The following is a 19,027-nucleotide window of genomic DNA, read 5'->3' as shown; positions in this document are numbered from 1 at the left end:
TTGGCTGACGCATCCTCACCTGGTCTTGCAGAGCCAATTCTGCTGCAGGAGGTGAGTTGCTGTGAGCCTGAGCTATGGAGGGGAATGCCCTTGGTTTAGAGAAGAATGACTTTCTGGACTTCCCTGGTGGCTTAGTGAATAAGAATCTGCCAGCCAATGCAGGGGACACCAGTTCAATCCCTGGTCCAGGAAGATTCCACATGTTGCAGAGAAACTGAGCCCGTGAACCACAACTACTGAGCCCGTACTCCACAAGAGAAGTCACTGCAGTGAGAAGCCCACACAGGGCAACAAAGAGTAACCCCCACTCGCCGCAACTAGTGAAAGCCCACAAGCAGCAATGGAGACCCAGCACGGCCAAAATAAATATAATTTTAAAAATAAAAAAAGAATTGACTTTCTATCTGGATCTGCCGCTATCAGCTTGGTGTGTGGGAGCTGTTTGGGGACAGACAGCCTCTCTAGGTTATTCACCCCTTTTTTCTCCTTGGGCTATATGCTCAGGTGGTTCCTGTACTTAGTGGGGTCCCTGGGTTCCTCACTAGTGTGACTGTATCAGGTTCCTAGGGCTGCCAGAACAAACTGCCACAAAGTGAAGTGAAGTCGCTCAGTCGTGTCCAACTCTTTGCAACTCCATGGACTGTAGCCTACCAGGCTCCTCCATCCATGGAGTTTTCCAGGCAAGAATACTGGTGTGGGTTGCCATTTCCTTCTCCAGGAGATCTTCCCGACCCAGGGATAGAACCCGGGTCTCCTGCATTGTAGGCAGATGCTTTACCGTCTCAGCCACCAGGGAAGTCCACCAAAAAAAAAAAACAAAAACCCAAAAACTGTCACAAACTGGATGTCTAAAAACTACAGAATGTTAGCAACTTGGAGCTTAGGAGTCCAAGGTCAAGGTGTCAGCAGGGCTGTGATCTCTCTGAAGGCTCTGGGGAAGAAGCCTTTGCCTCCTTCTAGCTTCGGGTGGTTGCTGGCAGGCCTGTCATTCTTGGGTTTACAGCTACATCACTCCATTCTCTGCCTCTGTCTTTACGTGGCTGTCCTCCCCCAGTGCCCTTCTGTGTGTATAAGTCCTCTTCTCATAAAGGTACCACTCACTAGACATAGGGTTTACCCTAGTTCAGTGTGACCTCATCTTTTTTTAAAATATTATTGAAGTACAGTTGATTAACACTGTTGTGCTCATTTCCAGTGTATGGCAGAGTAAGCCAGTCACATGTATCTATTCTTTCTCATTTTGATTTTTAACAGGATACTGAATACAGTTCCCTGTGCTCTACAGTATGACCCTGTTGTTTATCCATCCTATATACAAGAGTTTGCATCTGCTAATCCGAAACTCCCAATCTGCCCCCTCCCCACACCCCTCACCCCTTGGCAACCACAAGTCTGTTCTCTCTGTGAGCTTCTCTTTCATACATAAGTTCATTTGTGCTATATTTTAGATCCCACATATGAGTGATATTCAGATGGTAAAGAATCCACCTGCAATGTGGGAGACCTGGGTTCGATCCCTGGGTTGTGAAGATCTCCTGGAGGAGGGCGTGGCAACCCACTCCAGTATTCTTGCCTGGAGAGTCCCATGGACAGAGGAGCCTGGCAAGCTACAGTCCATGGAGTCACAAAGAGTTGGTCACAACTGAGTGACTAAGCACAGCACATACGGCATTTGCAGTGTGACCTTATAATTTAATAATTATATCTGCAAAGACCCTATTTCCAAATAGGGTCACACTCTGAGGCTCCAGGTTGACACAGATTTGGAGGGACACTTATCCAACCTATCCCAAGGGACACTTATGCAACCAGTCCATCCTAAATGAGATCAGTCCTGAATGTTCATGGGAAGGACTGATGTTGAAGCTGAAACTCCAATACTTTGGCCACCTGATGCAAAGAGCTGACTCGTTTGAAAAGACCCTGATGCTGGGAAAGACTGAAGGTGGGAGAAGCAGGGGATGACAGAGGATGAGATGGTTGGATGGCATCACCAACTCGATGGACATGAGTTTGAGTAAACTCCAGGAGTTGGTGATGGACAGCGAGGGCTGGAGTGCTGCAGTCCTTGGGGTCGAAGAGTCGGACACGCCTGAGTGACTGAACTGAACTGAACTACAACCTACAGCAGTGAACCCAGGCAAAATAAGCTTGCCCACAGGCACAGCCGGACTGACCTTCACTAGTGAGCCTTCAGTGTGTAGTTGGTCAACACACATTCTGGCTGAAGCTGATGATTCTTGCCAAATGTTATAGGAGGGTATTTCATCACATGGTGTGCAGGGAAACAATCACAGGTACATAACTGAGTCAATTTCAAGGTCTCTATCACCTGACTAAGGCCACAGGAAAGTGGTTTCCCTGGAGGAATCCTTAAGCATAAAGAGGAAAAAACCCCAGCACAATAACTTCATGAATAATTAAGTCCTAGGCTGTTCTAACATCTTTTCATATTTATTTTAAGCCATATTTGTAAATTTTTAATTAAAAATTAAAGCTTTAATTGAGCAGAATAGGAACAAAAGACAAAATTTAAAAGGAGGAGAAACAAGGAGGAAGTCAAGTGTTGCTGTGTGCGACTGGTCAGGGGGAGGATGAGGGCTATGAATTGTAGCCCTCCAGGCTCCTCTGAGCAGAGACGAAGCCGACCCCTGCCCATCACCCCCAGCTCTGACACCTGAGGCCCCCACCTGACACTCCCTCCTGGAACCCCATAATCTATCATTCCGAACAACTCTCTCCTTCAACAGAATTTAAGAGAACTTTTTTTTTTTTCCATTTCTATCCTCTTTTCTTAGTGATGGGTAGATATTTCAGGAGCAACTAGATCAGCTTTTTAAAAATTTCATTTCTTACTCCCAAAGTGAATTTTAAGTGGAAGAGGACTAAGGGCATTATCTTTTCATTTTATATTTTATATATGCTTAAATTTTGGCTATGTCAACGTGATATGCCATCTTCCCATGAAGTTTCACCATGCCTTTTTTAGAAAAGGCAAAGCCAAGGGGCTCTTCTCTGTAGAATGTTCTCAGTGAGTGCGTTAGAAGCTTGAGACTGGTGGGGCGGACACTGCCACTGATTTTGGTAGAACAGAGGAAAGGCTGGAGAAACTGGACAGAGTCTTTTAAGACATTTCAATTTGTATAAAGACTGGACAATGTGAGTGTTCTAGATCCTAGTTTACTAAGGCATAGGTCTTCTTTTTAACTTAAATTTCACTCTGATAAGCTTTTGAATATTTAAGAGTGGTGCAATTTGCATTTATAATCTTTTTTTTAAAAAATAAAAAGAGGTACTCTTTCAGAATAGCAATTGCTTACATTTTTCACCTTGGCTTCCTGTCTTGAAACGACATAAATAAATTTGAATCCTGCTAGGAACAAAAGTTGAGAATGATGATATCTGATAATGATCTGATAAATTTACTTTACCTACCATACACCCCTACTGGAGTTATAAGCTACACTGAGCTAGGAAACACTATCCCAGGAAAAGAGTTTAATTTTTTTTTACATTTCATTTTCTTCATATATTCTTGAAACTGTAGCTGTAGAAACAAGCCAAAAATATGAACTCACTTTAAGTCATCAGTCAACAGATGAAGGAGTTTAAGAACTGGAAAAATAATGTCCACTGTATTATCTAGGACATGTCTTAAAGTGTAGTCTTTTTAAAAAAAGATACTCATCGTACTAATTGTTTAAATTAAAATGTAAGACAGAGGTGGAGACAGGGGACTTCAGTGGGGGTAGGTGACTCTGTGTGGGGCTCCCGTCATCCATAAAAGAGGAGAAGAGAAAGTAAAAAATAAGGGGGAAGGAGGAGACAACTGACAATTAAAGACAAAAGGGATATTGGCCAAGTAGATGCCACTCAGAGAACGTCAAGAAGCGAATTAGAAGACCCAGCCCCTGGGAGAGTACTGTCCATTCTTTGGTCGGGTGGTTGTCTGTGTTGCTCCAGCACAGACCTATAATGTCAGCTCACTTAACACTGCATTTCCCATCTGTGTGGTGTAGTGGGCGGGCATGGTCTGGATCAGGAGTCAGGATGTGGATGAAAATACTGGTGTCCTGACTTAACGACACAGGACCTATTGAACTTATAATATTTATGAGAATGAATGATGTATGTGAAGCAGAAGCTCCTGGACCTTGGAAGTCAGGAATTTTGTGAATAAAACTGCTCCTCTTAATTTTACATAAAAATCAGCACACTCTGTTGAACAAAGGCAATTTATTGTCCTTTTTCACAAGATAAACTGGGTCCTAAGTCATATACTTATGTTTTAGCCTGGTTTCATGGAGTATGAAAGTGGTGGTTATGACACATTGGAAAAGACTTGTAACATGCGACTTAGGCATTTTTATACAATTTAGGTAAATTTCAAGGGCAAAAAGATATGCAGATATTGGGAGGAAATGTATAAAAAATGCTAATGATGGTTATCTCTAGGGGATGAGGTTTATGGGTGATTGTTACTTATTACTTTATGCTTGCAAGTATTTCTAGTAGTCAGCAATAAATGTGTACTACTTGCAAAGTTAGAAAAGAAACAATAAATATATTTAAAAGTAAAAAAAAGATTAAAGCTATAAATTAATGGACCAGATCAAGGTATGCAAATGTTACATAAACTCACTATATCATCTTCTTGGGCAAATTCACTGTATCATTTTTTTATATATATATTGAGTACATAAAACTGACTAAAAGAACAATTGCTGTAATTTTATTTTCTGCTTTAAGAAGCAGCAAAGCACCAAAATCTTTCTAAATATTGTGATAGAAAAAAAAATGTTTCTTGCAAAGGAATAAGCCCAGATGTGACTTATAAATTGAGATGATCTGCTTATTAAATTACATTTTAAGGACTATATTCAAATCATTTCTGCAGTTCCAGGAGGACTTTTGCTGAGTGCACTGCATTATCTTTAATTTAGCTCAGTTACGTGTGTTTCATATCCTCTGGTTTTGGGGGGATTTGATTTATTAAGCCTCAGTTACATACAAATAATGATATGTGCCATAAAACTTCTGTAACATTTAATAAAATATTGAAGCCATAATTTAAATAAGAATAACATAAAATGATAAAAATATTTCCGAAATAAAAAGCAGACCTAAAACAGCTATGGAGATAGCTCTCATAGCTACAAACCAGTGATGGTTAAATTTAACTGAATGGAATAAAACATTGATATTTACTTTTGTCTACAGGAGGTACCTTAAAAATGAAGTCTGCAGGGCAGCCCATAAATTCACAGCGCCACCTTTCATGTCACTGCTCCCCTCCCTACCTGCTTTTACTCTGTCCTGTAAAATTGCTCCCAGACATAGCTGATCATTATGTTCTCTTGGTAAAAGCTTTGCCATAGCTTTCTGCCCCTTAAAGATTCAAGTCTACCCTTCTGAGCTCTGCTTTGACAGCCCTTTATCACCTAGAATGAAACAACTAAGCGAGCTGCATTTCTTAAAGTCTGCTAGGTTTGCAGATTGCCCACAGATCCTGGAGTTAAGTCCCCTACGTCAGCGTCAGGAGTGTGTGCTGATCTTTCTGGCCTCAAGGAGATCCCAAAGCATTGACTGGTGGAGCCCTTTCTCTGCCTGACCCCAGTCTCATCTGGTTCTTGAAAGCTTTTGTGACCACATTGGCTGAATAAGCCACTCCTTCCCCGGTTTTTCCTTCTGTACTATCCTGTGCGCCAAGTCGCTCAGGCGTGTCCAACTCTTCGCGACCCCATGGACTGTAGCCTGCCAGGCTCCTCTGTCCACAGGACTGTCTAGGCAAGAACACTGGAGCAGGTTGCCATTTCCTCCTCCAGGGGATCATCCTGACCCAGGGATCAAATCCACATCTCTTGTCTCCTGCACTGGCAGGGCATTCTTTACCACTAGTGCCAGCTGGGAAGCCCATTCTGAACTATCCTAATCATAATACTAGGACTCCCTGCATTGGTGTCGTCTTCCAAGGGATTAGAAGGTTAAGACGTTGGTTTATTTTTGGTTCCCTGGTCCCTTCCTGGCACACAGCAGGCACTTAGAAAATGCCCGTGGATGAAATGGGAAGGCAGGAACAGCATACAAAGCCACTTCTCTCATGTAAATAAAGATCTTGGTTTTGTTGAAAGAATTAAGAATGTCAATATAACCTCACATAGTAAAATCTAGACGCTTCCATCATGATATAAATATTTAAAACATTTTTTGTGTATTTTTCCAACACTGGTTCTAAGCAAATGGTAATAGAAATTTCCTGAAACCTTTCATCTGCTGAGTCTTTATTTGACAAATTCATTTTAGCCCTTTCCCAGAGCTGTTTTCTTCCCCTACTAGTCCAGTCTGCTCATTAATGTGGAATGATTCATAAACATATTTAAATAAGAGATTAAAAACTCCTATTTCTTTCTATAAGAAGGGAAATGTAATGGAGCAGGACCCTATGGGGTCCTTCCCAGAACAGACCCTCATCCATGTTGCCCACTGGCCTTTTGTCTGTAGAAAAACTTTAGTCAAAGAATAAATTTAATCAGAGAATTAAGAAGAGGCAGAAAGAAAGGAGAATAGTCATGCAAGACAAAATAATACTTTAGCCATTAAACAAAGTCAAGGTCCTTTAGTTCCTCCTCGAGCACTATAGATAATATTCTGAGCCACGTCCTTCGAGCTGTTTTGAAGATACTGAAACTTCCACCAGTGGGAGAAGTTAACAGTATGCTGCCCACAAGCACGTAGACCCCAGACTGGTTGGAACCAGAAGGTTGATGATGCTGACTCCAGATTACCTCATCACCAACCAATCAGAGGATGTCCATGAGCTGATCACGCCCCGCTCCTTCAGCACTCTAAGACCCCTCACTACCCCTCTTCAGGGTGGGGCACAGTCTTCAGGGCATTAACCCATTGTGGCTGCCTCTGCCTGGCAAAGCAATACAGCTATTTCTTTCTACTCCACCCAAAACTGTCTCTGCCTTTCTATTTGGCACCAGTGAACAGAGGCCAAGTTTTGGCAACAGAAGGCACTTAATGAAATAAGAGGGAAGTGAAATAGTCACCAAATTTTGATAGACCTTACCTTGTCACTTGCATGATAAACACTGAAAAGTGGGGAAAACCCTGAACCTGGTTTCACGTGGGCCAAGAAAAGCCACTTAGGCTACAGGAAACTCTTTCTGAATCAGATGTCAGAAAGGCATCTTTTTACTTTCTATGAGGTGGTCAGTCCTGGCTTGAAGCAGAAACAGCACTGGTCAAGCCTCTGTGTTTGTGAACTTGGCCAGATGACCTACAAAGGGGAGCCATGAATTTTCACTAGTCTGGTTTCTTCATCTGACTTTTATCAAATGAAGCTGAACGTTCATATATCAGTAGGCTTCATCCTTAAATCAAACATCATGAATATATAATTGCATTACTATATAATTTACAGAGAATATTAACTGATGGAGCCAAACTGATATTTATTAACTATATGTCTGCAATCGGTTCTGAAGCACTTCGTTCCACGATCCTCACTGGGAACGATGACACTCTTTACAAGTCAAGGATGTTAAGAAAGGAAAACTACCTGTAATGGTTGCATATAACAGAAATAGAAAAATGAGGTAGAAAGGGTCAGAAATGCCCACAGTTTTAGCTTTGGATGAGCTATATTTCTTCTAGTAGGGCAGGAGGTTTCTTAAGAATCATAGAATTTAAGAGGTTATAAAATGGATGTCTCAAAAGTGGGGTTTAGAGAACTGTAAATTTGGCTTATGGTGGAGCCTACCCAGAGAAATCATGTCAAAAGGTCATTATTTCATGACCTTGAGGAAAAGCAAAATTGTTGGAGGGTTTCCTATTCCTGTCCATGAATGCAAGCTGATATTTATGGAGGCCAGCTCTCTTTAGCTCCCTTTATGGATGCGCATTCACACACACACACACACCTCTCAAGACTGGAGGCTCAGAGTACTGTTATAAATATTCACGAGAACTTTATTATTAATATCACTGAAGTGATTCTGTTTCTTCTCAGTTGAGACTGGCACTTACACCTAGAAGCTGATCAACTGTAAGAGAAGTGGCAGCTTTGAGGCAGCCCAGCTAAAGCAACTCTGTACATTTTACTTTTGAAATACAGACTATTTGACTAGGTATCTTAAACCACATATATCCCACCATTAAGTTAAACTGGCAGAGATTCCTCACTTTCGTACAATGTGCAATATCCTTGGGAACACCGTTTCTAGAGATTAGAATAAGCATACCTTAATTATTACATTCTTTTTTCTAAGAGCAAAAACTAAACAGAACATGTAAAACATCTCAAGAGATTTCGATGATGAGTTTCGAAAAAACACATTGGGAGATAATTACAACACATTTGCTACTTTTATTATTTAAAAAAGACATTTCACACCACAGGCCTTATTAAAGAGCTATTTTTAAGAATTACAAGCTCTAGCAGTCACACTGAAAATTTTTTAAAAATAAAAATAGATACCAGAAACAGTTACTGTGATCCCTATGTGTTTGTCACAGACTCCTCCAACCAGTTGGTCTGCCTGGTTATGTTACAACACTTGTTGTCAATCAAAGAAAACTATACTTGGTTGCACTGACAACATTTATTTATGTATTTTTAACCTAAGATATAAGAAAACATGTTAAATAAGTCAAATTCTGGGGTAGGTACAGGGCAAAGGAAGATGAATATATCTCTTCAGTACCGCATTAGAAATGACTTCTGCTAGCTTCTTGCACTCTATTGCCATAAGAATATTCTAGGACGTTCTGCTCATCAGCAAAACAGCAATAAAGTTACAGAAACAAAAAGCACCTGAAGACGGGAGGGAGTGACGATGATGTGGGACTCACCTTAGGCATCCGGTGGCATTTCGCAGCACTTGTGAGGAATGCAGCTGTATCTTCCGATCATCCTGAAGAGGTGAGTTTTCCCAGCCTGAGTGTGGGATAATCACCGCGTTGGTCAGCACTGCCAGGGTGTCCTGGATAATTGGCATTTTGAGTGCATCGCAAGACGAGAGATTCCAAAGAACTCCTGCAAGATACACACAGAGTTTTGGATGGTCACCGTTTTCCTTAATCAAGTTAACAGCATAAGCAGGAGAGACTAAGATAGTGTAAGCACGTGTTCTAGAGCGTGCCCTTCACTTTAAAGCATTTGTGTGAACCCATTACAAAAGTGCTATGAAAATCTAACACGTAGGCAGAGGAACTGTAACATGATTATATTCATTCCATCATGGCGAGTAATTTAGGGTGAGAGCACCAATGGAATTGAGGATATCAACCCTGCTTCTATTCATGATTAGTACAATGAATCCAAGTCCCCAAATTCAAACCAAGACCAAAAAGTTCCAAAAGTGAACTGAAATGGACTAGTAAGACATCTGAAATAGACAAGGAAGACATCTTTGTTTTATCCAGGATCTCAACATGCACCTGTGGTCTACTGGATTCACTGAGTTTCCTATAGAAGCAGCCATCATTGTGCAGGACCTTTCAAGGATTCAGTATAGGGTCTGGTGCTCACAGGTTCAACAAGGAATTAAAATTTGGTTTCACTGGTTCTGTTAGCTTTTCTCTTAAAACAATGCTCATGGAGGACCTAGGGATTGTTCTTCCTTATGTAACAGCAAAGAGAGCAGCAGAAATGGAATAGTGTGTCAACAATAGACAGAGAGCTTAAAATGGAATTGATTTCAGAAAAGGTCTAAGAATTACATACACATTATAATATCACTTGAAATGCTTTTAAAATAATTGCTATTTTTGTTGTTCAAAATTGTACACATAAAAGTAAAAAAAAAAAAGAATAATATTCTCTTTTCCTGTGAAAGACTGTATTTCCCCCAAGGCTAATGTAAATAGACATCATCACTGCAGATATTGAGAATAAAATATCATAGCTGTCTTTAGAAACACAACTTATAGTTTACTTATTTAGTAACTTTTCAATTGATTTTAAAATGAGATTGTGCTTCATCTATCATGTTATTAATAAACAGAACTCACTTATTTCTTAAATTTGTTTTATTAGTTTCTTGCTTTGCTCATATTGAACTACCCAAAAGCATTAATACTAACCTGAAAATCAATGATATCTGATTAATAACTAAAATAATACTTTTAAATCAGTTCTACAGAAATGTGACTTTAGAAACAAACTTTTCCACTGGTCTTTCAAAAGAACATTTTCTGGGAATTTTATTTAGGTAAATGCAAGAGAAACAAAATGTTTTTGGTGCTTTGAATGTAAAAATGAATTGTTAGTATAGGGGGTTGGCTTGAGGGTCAATCCTGTCTGCCTGTTTTTGTAAATAAAGTTTTACTGGAACACAGCTCTGTCTGTTCATTTACATATTGTCTATGGCTGCTTGTGTCCTACAAGGGAAAAGCTTAGATTTGGGGACCAACATAGTATGGCCCCCAAGCCTAAACAAATTACTATTTGGCCTTTCCTACTCGCCTCTGTGGTTAGTATATGGGCCATTTTCTATATACTTCTGTGTGCATGTTTGCATTGCCGTTAGCATCCTATATAAAAATGCTTATTGGTGCACAGAAGCTGCTCAAAATACATTCTGACTTGAACAGATGTGAAATGCTAGGAGTATTATCACGTGCATTTATTTTGATTTAAATAATATATGAAGCTGCTTTTTAATTCATTCCATTAGGAAACATTTTACTGAATTTTGGATGATCAAAATAATCAAGATGAATACTTTTCATTTATTCATAGTCTCACAACAATATTCTTTTCTCTATTAAAATAAATACTTTTCAGTTTTAAAAAAGCACATTTAAATGAAATTACTATCTACCCCCAAGTTTGAGGATAACTTTAAACAATATCACATTAAAGGGTTTGCACATTTTTTTAACTGAAGTATAGTTGATTTGCAATGTTGCATTAGTTTTAGATGTACTGCAAGGTGATTCATACACACACACACACACACACACACACACATTTATATACATATATATATACAACCTAGACAGCATATTAAAAAGCAGGGACATTACTTTGTCCACAAAGGTCCATCTAGTCAAGGCTACGGTTTTTCCATTGGTCATGTATGGATGTGAGAGTTGGACTGTGAAGAAAGCTGAGAGCTAAAGAATTGTTGCTTTTGAACTGTGGTGTTGGAGAAGACTCTTGAGGGTCCCTTGGACTACAAGGAGATCCAACCAGTCCATTCTGAAGGAGATCAGCCTTGGGTGTTCATTGGAAGGACTGATGTTGAAGCTGAAACTCCAATACTTTGGCCACCTGATGCGAAGAGCTGACTCATTTGATAAGACCCTGATGCTGGGAAAGACTGAGGGCAGGAGGAGAAGGGGATGACAGAGGATGAGATGGTTGGATGGCATCATCAGCTCAATGGACATGGGTTTGGGTGGACTCCGGGAATTGGTGATGGACAGGGAGGCCTGGTATGCTGTGCTTCATGGGGTTGCAAAGAACTGGACACAACTGAGCGACTGAACTGTACTGATATACATTTTTTTTCAGATTATTTTCCATTATAGGCTATTCTGTTTTTCTAAGTATACAACACACATATACAGACACTGCTGCTGCTACTGCTGCTGCTACTGCTGCTGCTAAGTCACTTCAGTTGTGTCCAACTCTGTGCGACCCCATAAGAGGGCAGCCCACCAGGCTTCCCCGTCCCTGGGATTCTCCAGGACAGAACACTGGAGTGGGTTGCCATTTCCTTCTCCAATGCATGAAAGTGAAAAGTGAAAGTGAAATCACTCAGTCATGTCTGACTCTTAGCGGCCCCATGGACTGCAGCGCACCAGGCTCCTCCATCCATGGGATTTTCCAGGCAAGAGTACTGGAGTGGGGTGCCATTGCCTTCTCTGTATACAGACACTAAACACTGAATTTTTCCATTACTAAATCCTGATTTGAAAGTACCAATACATGAAAATTGAGGCTTGCAAATGTCTTAAAACATGGGTTCTATATTTTGCCATAAAATACATCTCCTCTAAAGACTAAACAGTAGAAGACGTCTCCATTTTCATCATTCAGTGAAGTTAAAAGATTCTAAAGACATTCTATAATAATAAAGACATTTTTACTGCTTCCTAACAAACAGAAAAGAGGTAGGAAAGGAAAGGAGGAAATCAAAGATGAGGTGAAGGCCTCACATACTATCTGATAAGAAGTGAAACATGGGAAAGAAAGAGACATTTCAGGCGACTCTTCATCTCATCTGGCTGTTCCACCTCAGCTTTCTTATTAATTCATTCATCACTGTAACCTAATTCCGAATCAGGCACAGACAGAAGTTTCCTGTTCATGTCCCTCCGCCTTTCCAGACGGGCCCCATCTGTGTTTCACAGGCTGATCAACTTACCTCAGTGCTTGACCCAAATCTCTGAATGTTCTCTCCTGGTTTCTATCCGCAGCCCACATGGGCTCCTTGGACTCTGAGAAACACAGGTATCTCTGGTCAGGGACACGTTTTACCAGGTCTGCATGGATGAGGACTTGGTAAAGTGCAACACTGCAGAATTTCTTTTAGGGGAAATTCAGCGAGCCAGTTCGCAGTGGGGCGCCCTCCAAACTTGAAGTTTGGGTTGTATTATCTGGACAGAGACGAGCTTGAGTGTAGAAGCAGCAGTCTCTGGGGACACTGAGGTAAAGCGAGGCAGTGCCAAGAGTGGGAACAGCTGAAACTCTACACCTGTCTTCCAGACACCTACACACACACTAACTCACATGCACACACACATCCACACATACATTCACATATACTCACAGACACATACACTCATACCTACACACATCCACACACTCATACAGCATACTTACATACAGATTCAGTCACACCTACACTGCACTACATTCACATATACACACACCTACACATATACACTTACTCACACAATATACTTACACACACACACAATGCACATGTACATTCACATACACTTACAAATACACACACACCCCCTACATACATTCACACAAATATTCACATATACTCACACACATACATACACACATGCTCACACCTATGCACACATACATACACACATTCATGCAATATACCTGCACATACACACTTAGACACATACATTTATACACACTCTTACCTACACACATACACATATTCACATGTATTCCCACACACACTCACACAATATACATACACACTCTCATATATACACATACACACAGAAACTCACACCTATACATATACACACATTCACAGGTATTCAACACATACACACTTACACAATATACTTATACACACACACACACACACACACACATCCATTAGTCCCTGGTGAAGGGAGACAGATAAGTAGGGAAAAACATGGACATTTCTAAGCATTCTCCATGAACGAATGGGAAATAGGTGTTTTGCTCAAATTTCTCTTCACTCCTTCCCCTCTCTTTTCCAGGGTGGTTTCCTGATGTTCCCTTCACATGGAGGGGCCTGATCCTTCCCTCTTTGAGTGAGGTCTGGACTGAGTGCCCTGTTTCCGACCCACAGATCATAGAGGAGATGACAGAGAGACTCTGAGACGAGGTCACACAAGGCACTGTGGCTTCGGCCCAGCTCTGGTCTCAGGTAGCTTATTTGAGGGGGCCCTACCGTCACCTGCGAGGACCCTCAAGAACCATGAAGATGCCCACGTGGAGAATGGAGGCATCCAGCCAGCAGGGACCCCTCTAGGAAGTAGACCCTCAACTCCAGCCTACAGACGATGCGGCTTCATCTGTGCAGGACCCTGAGCCAGAGACATGCAGCCCTGCCACTCTTGGCTTCCTGCCACTCAGACAGCGTGTGCAGCAAACAGTCGTCGTTTCAATTGTCAAGCTAGGGATAAGTCATTATGCCAACAAAGGTCCATCTAGTCAAAGCTATGGTTTTTCCAGTCGTCACGTATGGATGTGAGAGCTGGAATATAAAGAAAGCTGAGCGCAGAGGAACTGATGCTTTTGAACGTGGTATTGGAGAGGACTTTTAAGAGTCCCTTGGACTGCGAGGAGATCCAACCAGTCCATCCTAAAGGAAATCAGTCCTGAATATTCATTGGAAGGACTAATGTTGAAGCTGAAACTCCAATACTTTGGCCAGGTGATGCAAAGAACGGACTCATGTGAAAAGACCCTGATGCTGGCAAAGACTGAGGGTGGGAGGAGAAGGGGACAACAGAGGATGAGATGGCTGGATGGCATCACCGACTCAATGGACATGAGTTTGAGTAAACTCCGGGAGGTGGTGATGGACAGGGAGGCCTGGCCTGCTGCAGTCCATGGGATCACAAAGATTCAGACACGACTGAGCGACTGAACTGCACTGAACTGAAGTCATTATGCAGCACTGGTAACTAAGGTCCCTTCCTTTCACTTCCCTCTCCTCCTCTGTCTACTGGACTCACTTTTCCCCTTCACAGCACTTTTTCCTCGTGGCACTTCTCATTCTGACTTAGATTCACTTGTTTCCTCATTCCCTACTACTCTTCTGGCCTCTTCTAAAGTCTATGTGAGAGGACAGAAGATACAGGAAGGGGCTCTAAACCTTGTAACTAAATCTAAAATGCATTTTAATTTGGGTGACAAATAATATTTAACTTTTAAGAATGTATCCTGACTTACAGTTCTGGACGCCTACGTTTAAAATGGACCAGTGGAACTCAGCAGACAGTGCTCCTTATGTAGGCTCTAGGGAAGAATTTCCTTGCCTTTTTATGCTTCTAAAGGCTGCCCGGGTTCCATGGTCAAAGCCCGCATCACTTCAACCTCAGCATCCATGATCACCTCCTCTTCTCTGACTGAACCTCCTCGCTCACTGTTGTAAGGACACCTGTGATCACATTAAGCCTGCCTGGATAATCCAAGATTATCTCCCCCTATCCACTTCAAGATCCTTCACTTAATCCCACCTGCACAGTCCCTTTTCCTGCATAAGATAATATTCACAGGCTCACATCTTCAGGGGTCACTGTCCAGTCTACCACATACCCCTTAAAATATTCGGTTGTGCTTAAAACAAAATTAAATTTCTGACTGTAGTTCCATGATCAGGCCTTTCTCTCATTCTCTAAATTCATTTTGAATCAGAACCTTTGGTTTATTCATTTATTCAGTCCACACAGACCCACTGTGCACCAGGGTCTGTTTGATACAGAGGGGACATTAGTGAACAAAACAAAAAGCCCCTGCCTGTATGGCTCTCGCATAAATGCAACTCAGTATGCTTGTCTTAGTCTCATTTCTTCTCCTTGAACAACAAGCTGTTTGTAACTCACATTTCTTGGATTTATTGTTCTTTCAATCTGGAACATTGTTCTCCAGACCTTTCCAAGGGTGATCCTTCCTTCTATTCACATGTAACTTAAATGCACTAACTCAGAGAAGTTTTTTTGGCTCAGGCTAAACTACTTTCCCCAGAGAAGGCAATGGCAACCCACTCCAGTACTCTTGCCTGGAAAATCCCATGGATGGAGGAGCCAGCTGCAGTCCATGGGGTTGCAAAGAGACGGACATGACTGAGCGACTTCACTTTCACTTTTCACTTTCATGCATTGGAGAAGGAAATGGCAACCCACTCCAGCGTTCTTGCCTGGAGAATCCCAGGGTCGGGGGAGCCTGGTGGGATGCCGTCTATGGGATCGCACAGAGTTGGACACGACTGAAGTGACTTAGCAGCAGCAGCAGCAGCAGCAAACTACTTTCCCAGGTGGCTCAGTGGTCAAGAATCCACCCACCAATGCAGGGGACCCAGGAGATGCAGCTTCAGTCCCTGGGTTGGGAAGATTCCCTGGAGGAGGAAATTGCAACCCACTCTAGTATTCTTGTCTGGGAAATCCCATGGCCACAGGAGCCTGGTGAGCCACAGTCCATGGGGTGGCAAAGAGAGTCAGACACGACTGAGTGAGCGCGCACACACACATACACACACACTCATGCAAACTATCTTTCCAGACTTGCTGTCAGATCCTCTATTTTAATTTTCATCAAAGACCTCATCATCATCTTACATTTCCCAAGCTTTCTTCTCCCCATCCTAATTTTATGAAGATATTATTGGCATGCCACATTCTATGAATTTAAGGTGTACAGCATAATGATCTGGCTTATATACACCACAAAATGATGACCACAATAGGTTTAGTGAACATCCATCATCTCATAAAGACAAAACATTGACAATATAGAAAAATATTTTTTCTTATAATGAGAACTCTGAGGATATACTCTAAGTTCCACATATAACATAGAGTAGTGTTAACTATATTTATCCTGCTGTACATTATAACCCTAGTACTTATTTATCTTATAATTGGACTTTTGTATCTTGATGGTCATCATCTAATTCCCCCTGCTCTTGCTTCTGGTAACCACAAATCTGATCTCTTTTTCAATGAATTGGTCTGTTTTTAAAGTATAATTGACCTACAACACTATGTTAGATCCTGCTGCACAACATAGTGGTTTGACATTTCTATACATTTCGAAATGATTACTGTAAGTCTTGCTGTCATCTGTCACCATACAAAGATACTACATAATTGCTGACTGTGTTCCCAACACTGTATATTTCATACCTGTGACATTTATTTTGTGACTTGAAGTTCATGCCTCTTACTCCCTGCTCACCTACTCCTCTCCTTCTTCCACTGGCTCGTTGGCTTTTTTCAGTACTTGGTTTTCTGTCATTAGCTCACTGCTCTTTTCCACAACAAGGTACCACCCAAGAGAAGAAGCAAGGACCCTGAGCATTTGCAGCAGGCAGAACACCCAGAGCATACAGAATGTGTCCTGACACGCACTAGATGCTCACCACATAGCTGCAAAATGATTACAGAGTTAATAATTGAATGACGTGACCCTTAAACGATGAGTGCACTCTAAGCAGTGAACACTGTTTTCTTTTTATGTATTGGTTTCTGCCATACATCAACATGAATTGGCCACAGGGATACATATGCCCCCCCTCCCTCCTGAATACCTCTCCCATCTCCCATCCCATCCCACCCCTCTAGGGTGCCACAGAGCTCTGGGTTGAGCTCCCTATGGCACAGAGCAAATTCCCACTTGCTATCTATTTTACATATGGTAATATAGATATTTTACATGCTAGTCTCTCATATAGCAGCATACTGCTAGCAAAAAAGGAAGCACTGATTTGAAAGACTAGAACAGCAGATGCAAGACGTAATGTTAAAAAGAACACAGCTCAATGAGAACATAGAAACGTTTACATGGGAGTACAACCCTTGACTCTACAGAAATTCTACTTTTACTAAGCAGAGAAGAATTTTTATTACTAAAAAAACAAGTAGTTTATCATTAGAGGGCTTATTTCTAGGGTAATTTTCCTATATTAATTCCCTGATAATTCTACATTAGCCAAGGTAATACTAAAATTTCAATTCATGGAAAAACTGGAAAAAAATTAAATTCACAATGGTACTCAGAAGCCATAAGCCACCCTGTTTATTCTTATCTAAATATAACATAAAGATGTTTTAGTATTTTGGTTGATGGTCACTAGCAAATTTTAATTTACCTGATGAAAATATGCTAATTTCTCCCAGATTATAATCTGTCATAAAATTGTTTTATAGCATCTTTCCTCTAATTATATGTATTCAATAGCTTTCCTTTATCGGTATAAAATTACTGCTGCTTCAAACATAATTTTGACAGTAGGTTTAGTTGAGAAGACATTTAAATAAATAATTATGCATACTAAATATATTTCAAATATAGTTTATTTTTATTTCAGGCACAGGATGGCTTTTTTTTCCTTACGGTTATCCATATTCATGAGACGGAATTGGTTTATTAAAATTTCTTTAATAAAATCCTAATTACTTTCATTGGATCCTTTACTCTGTTTTAATAGAGGGTAATCGTGAGGTTTTTTCCTGAAAGGAGACAAAGACTATTTAAAAAACAGGAATCGGATTGACTAGAAAGAAGTATTTAACAGTTACAAATCTTAAAGCATGATAAAATCAAACGCTGTCTTGTGATGATATAAGACTTTCCTATGACCTCCTCACTTTAATTTTTAAACCTGAAACACAATCCCTGAACACAGGTGAGGCTCAAGTCACAGAACAGTTGGATTGAATTCATTTTAAATGAATGCTTTACATTTTTATTTTCGATTAATCAACTAATTAAAATTAACTAAATGTATGAAGATTCACTTTAAACGAATCTGTCATTTGTCTTATTCTAAGAGTGAGACTTTGTGCACCTGGGCAAGAGAGAGAGCAGAGAGGTTCATCTTACAAAAAGGTCAAGGTCAGAGCCGATGGGGTGAGAGTGGAAAATGGGGGACGGGGGATGGATGACCACTTTTCCATATCCTACCACTTACACCTTGGTTCATGGGTGTGTAGAAGGTGACTGATCAAAATCTGGAGGCCCATGACATCCTGAATTTATGCTGAGTGCATTTGTGTGTGAGCATGTGTGTGTGTGATTATGCACATATGCAAGTGTATGAATGTCTGTACACGTGTGAGTGAACACGCTGCACACATGCACAAGTATGTGTCTGTGTGTGTGCACATGTATATATATTTGAGTGCACCACATAAATACTCCTATCTTATCCGTTAAACATCATGTCTCTCAAGGTGCAATTGTTGAATTGGGACTGTATTGATAATTCTTTCCAATGGTATACATGGAAAAGATGTATACCTAAAAGATGAATAAATAACGCTCATTTAATGTTTTTAAAAACAAAAGCATTGATTGTGAGTGAATGCTAAGGTTTACCAAATGTTGCTATAGTAATTTGTGCTCAAAGCAAAATGCAAGGGGGATTACATCAAAATAAAATACTTCTGCATAACAACAACAATCACAAAATGACAAGGCAGTCTATGAAAAGGGAGAAGATAACTGCAAGCCATAAATATGCTAAGGGGTTAACATCCAAAATACACAAGGAAATCATATAACTCAGTAACAAAAAAATAATAAACTACTATATTAAAAAATAGATGAACCGAGTAGACA

At 40.7% G+C, this 19,027-nt stretch overlaps 1 protein-coding gene across 1 annotated transcript in view; it reads right to left on the bottom strand.

Moving 5' to 3' along the window:
* The window catches only part of CTNND2 (catenin delta 2), a 1,126,037-nt gene that overhangs the window by 187,946 nt on the left and 919,064 nt on the right, over positions 1-19,027 (bottom strand). Inside the window, exon 12 of the mRNA XM_069556073.1 lies at positions 8,860-9,043. Within this exon, the coding sequence (XP_069412174.1) occupies positions 8,860-9,043 (184 nt within the window). The remainder of the gene's footprint in view (positions 1-8,859; positions 9,044-19,027) is intronic.

This window comes from Ovis canadensis, chromosome 16, assembly GCF_042477335.2.
Source record: "Ovis canadensis isolate MfBH-ARS-UI-01 breed Bighorn chromosome 16, ARS-UI_OviCan_v2, whole genome shotgun sequence".
NCBI lineage: Eukaryota > Metazoa > Chordata > Mammalia > Artiodactyla > Bovidae > Ovis > Ovis canadensis.
This window is presented reverse-complemented; position numbering and strand designations above follow the sequence as displayed.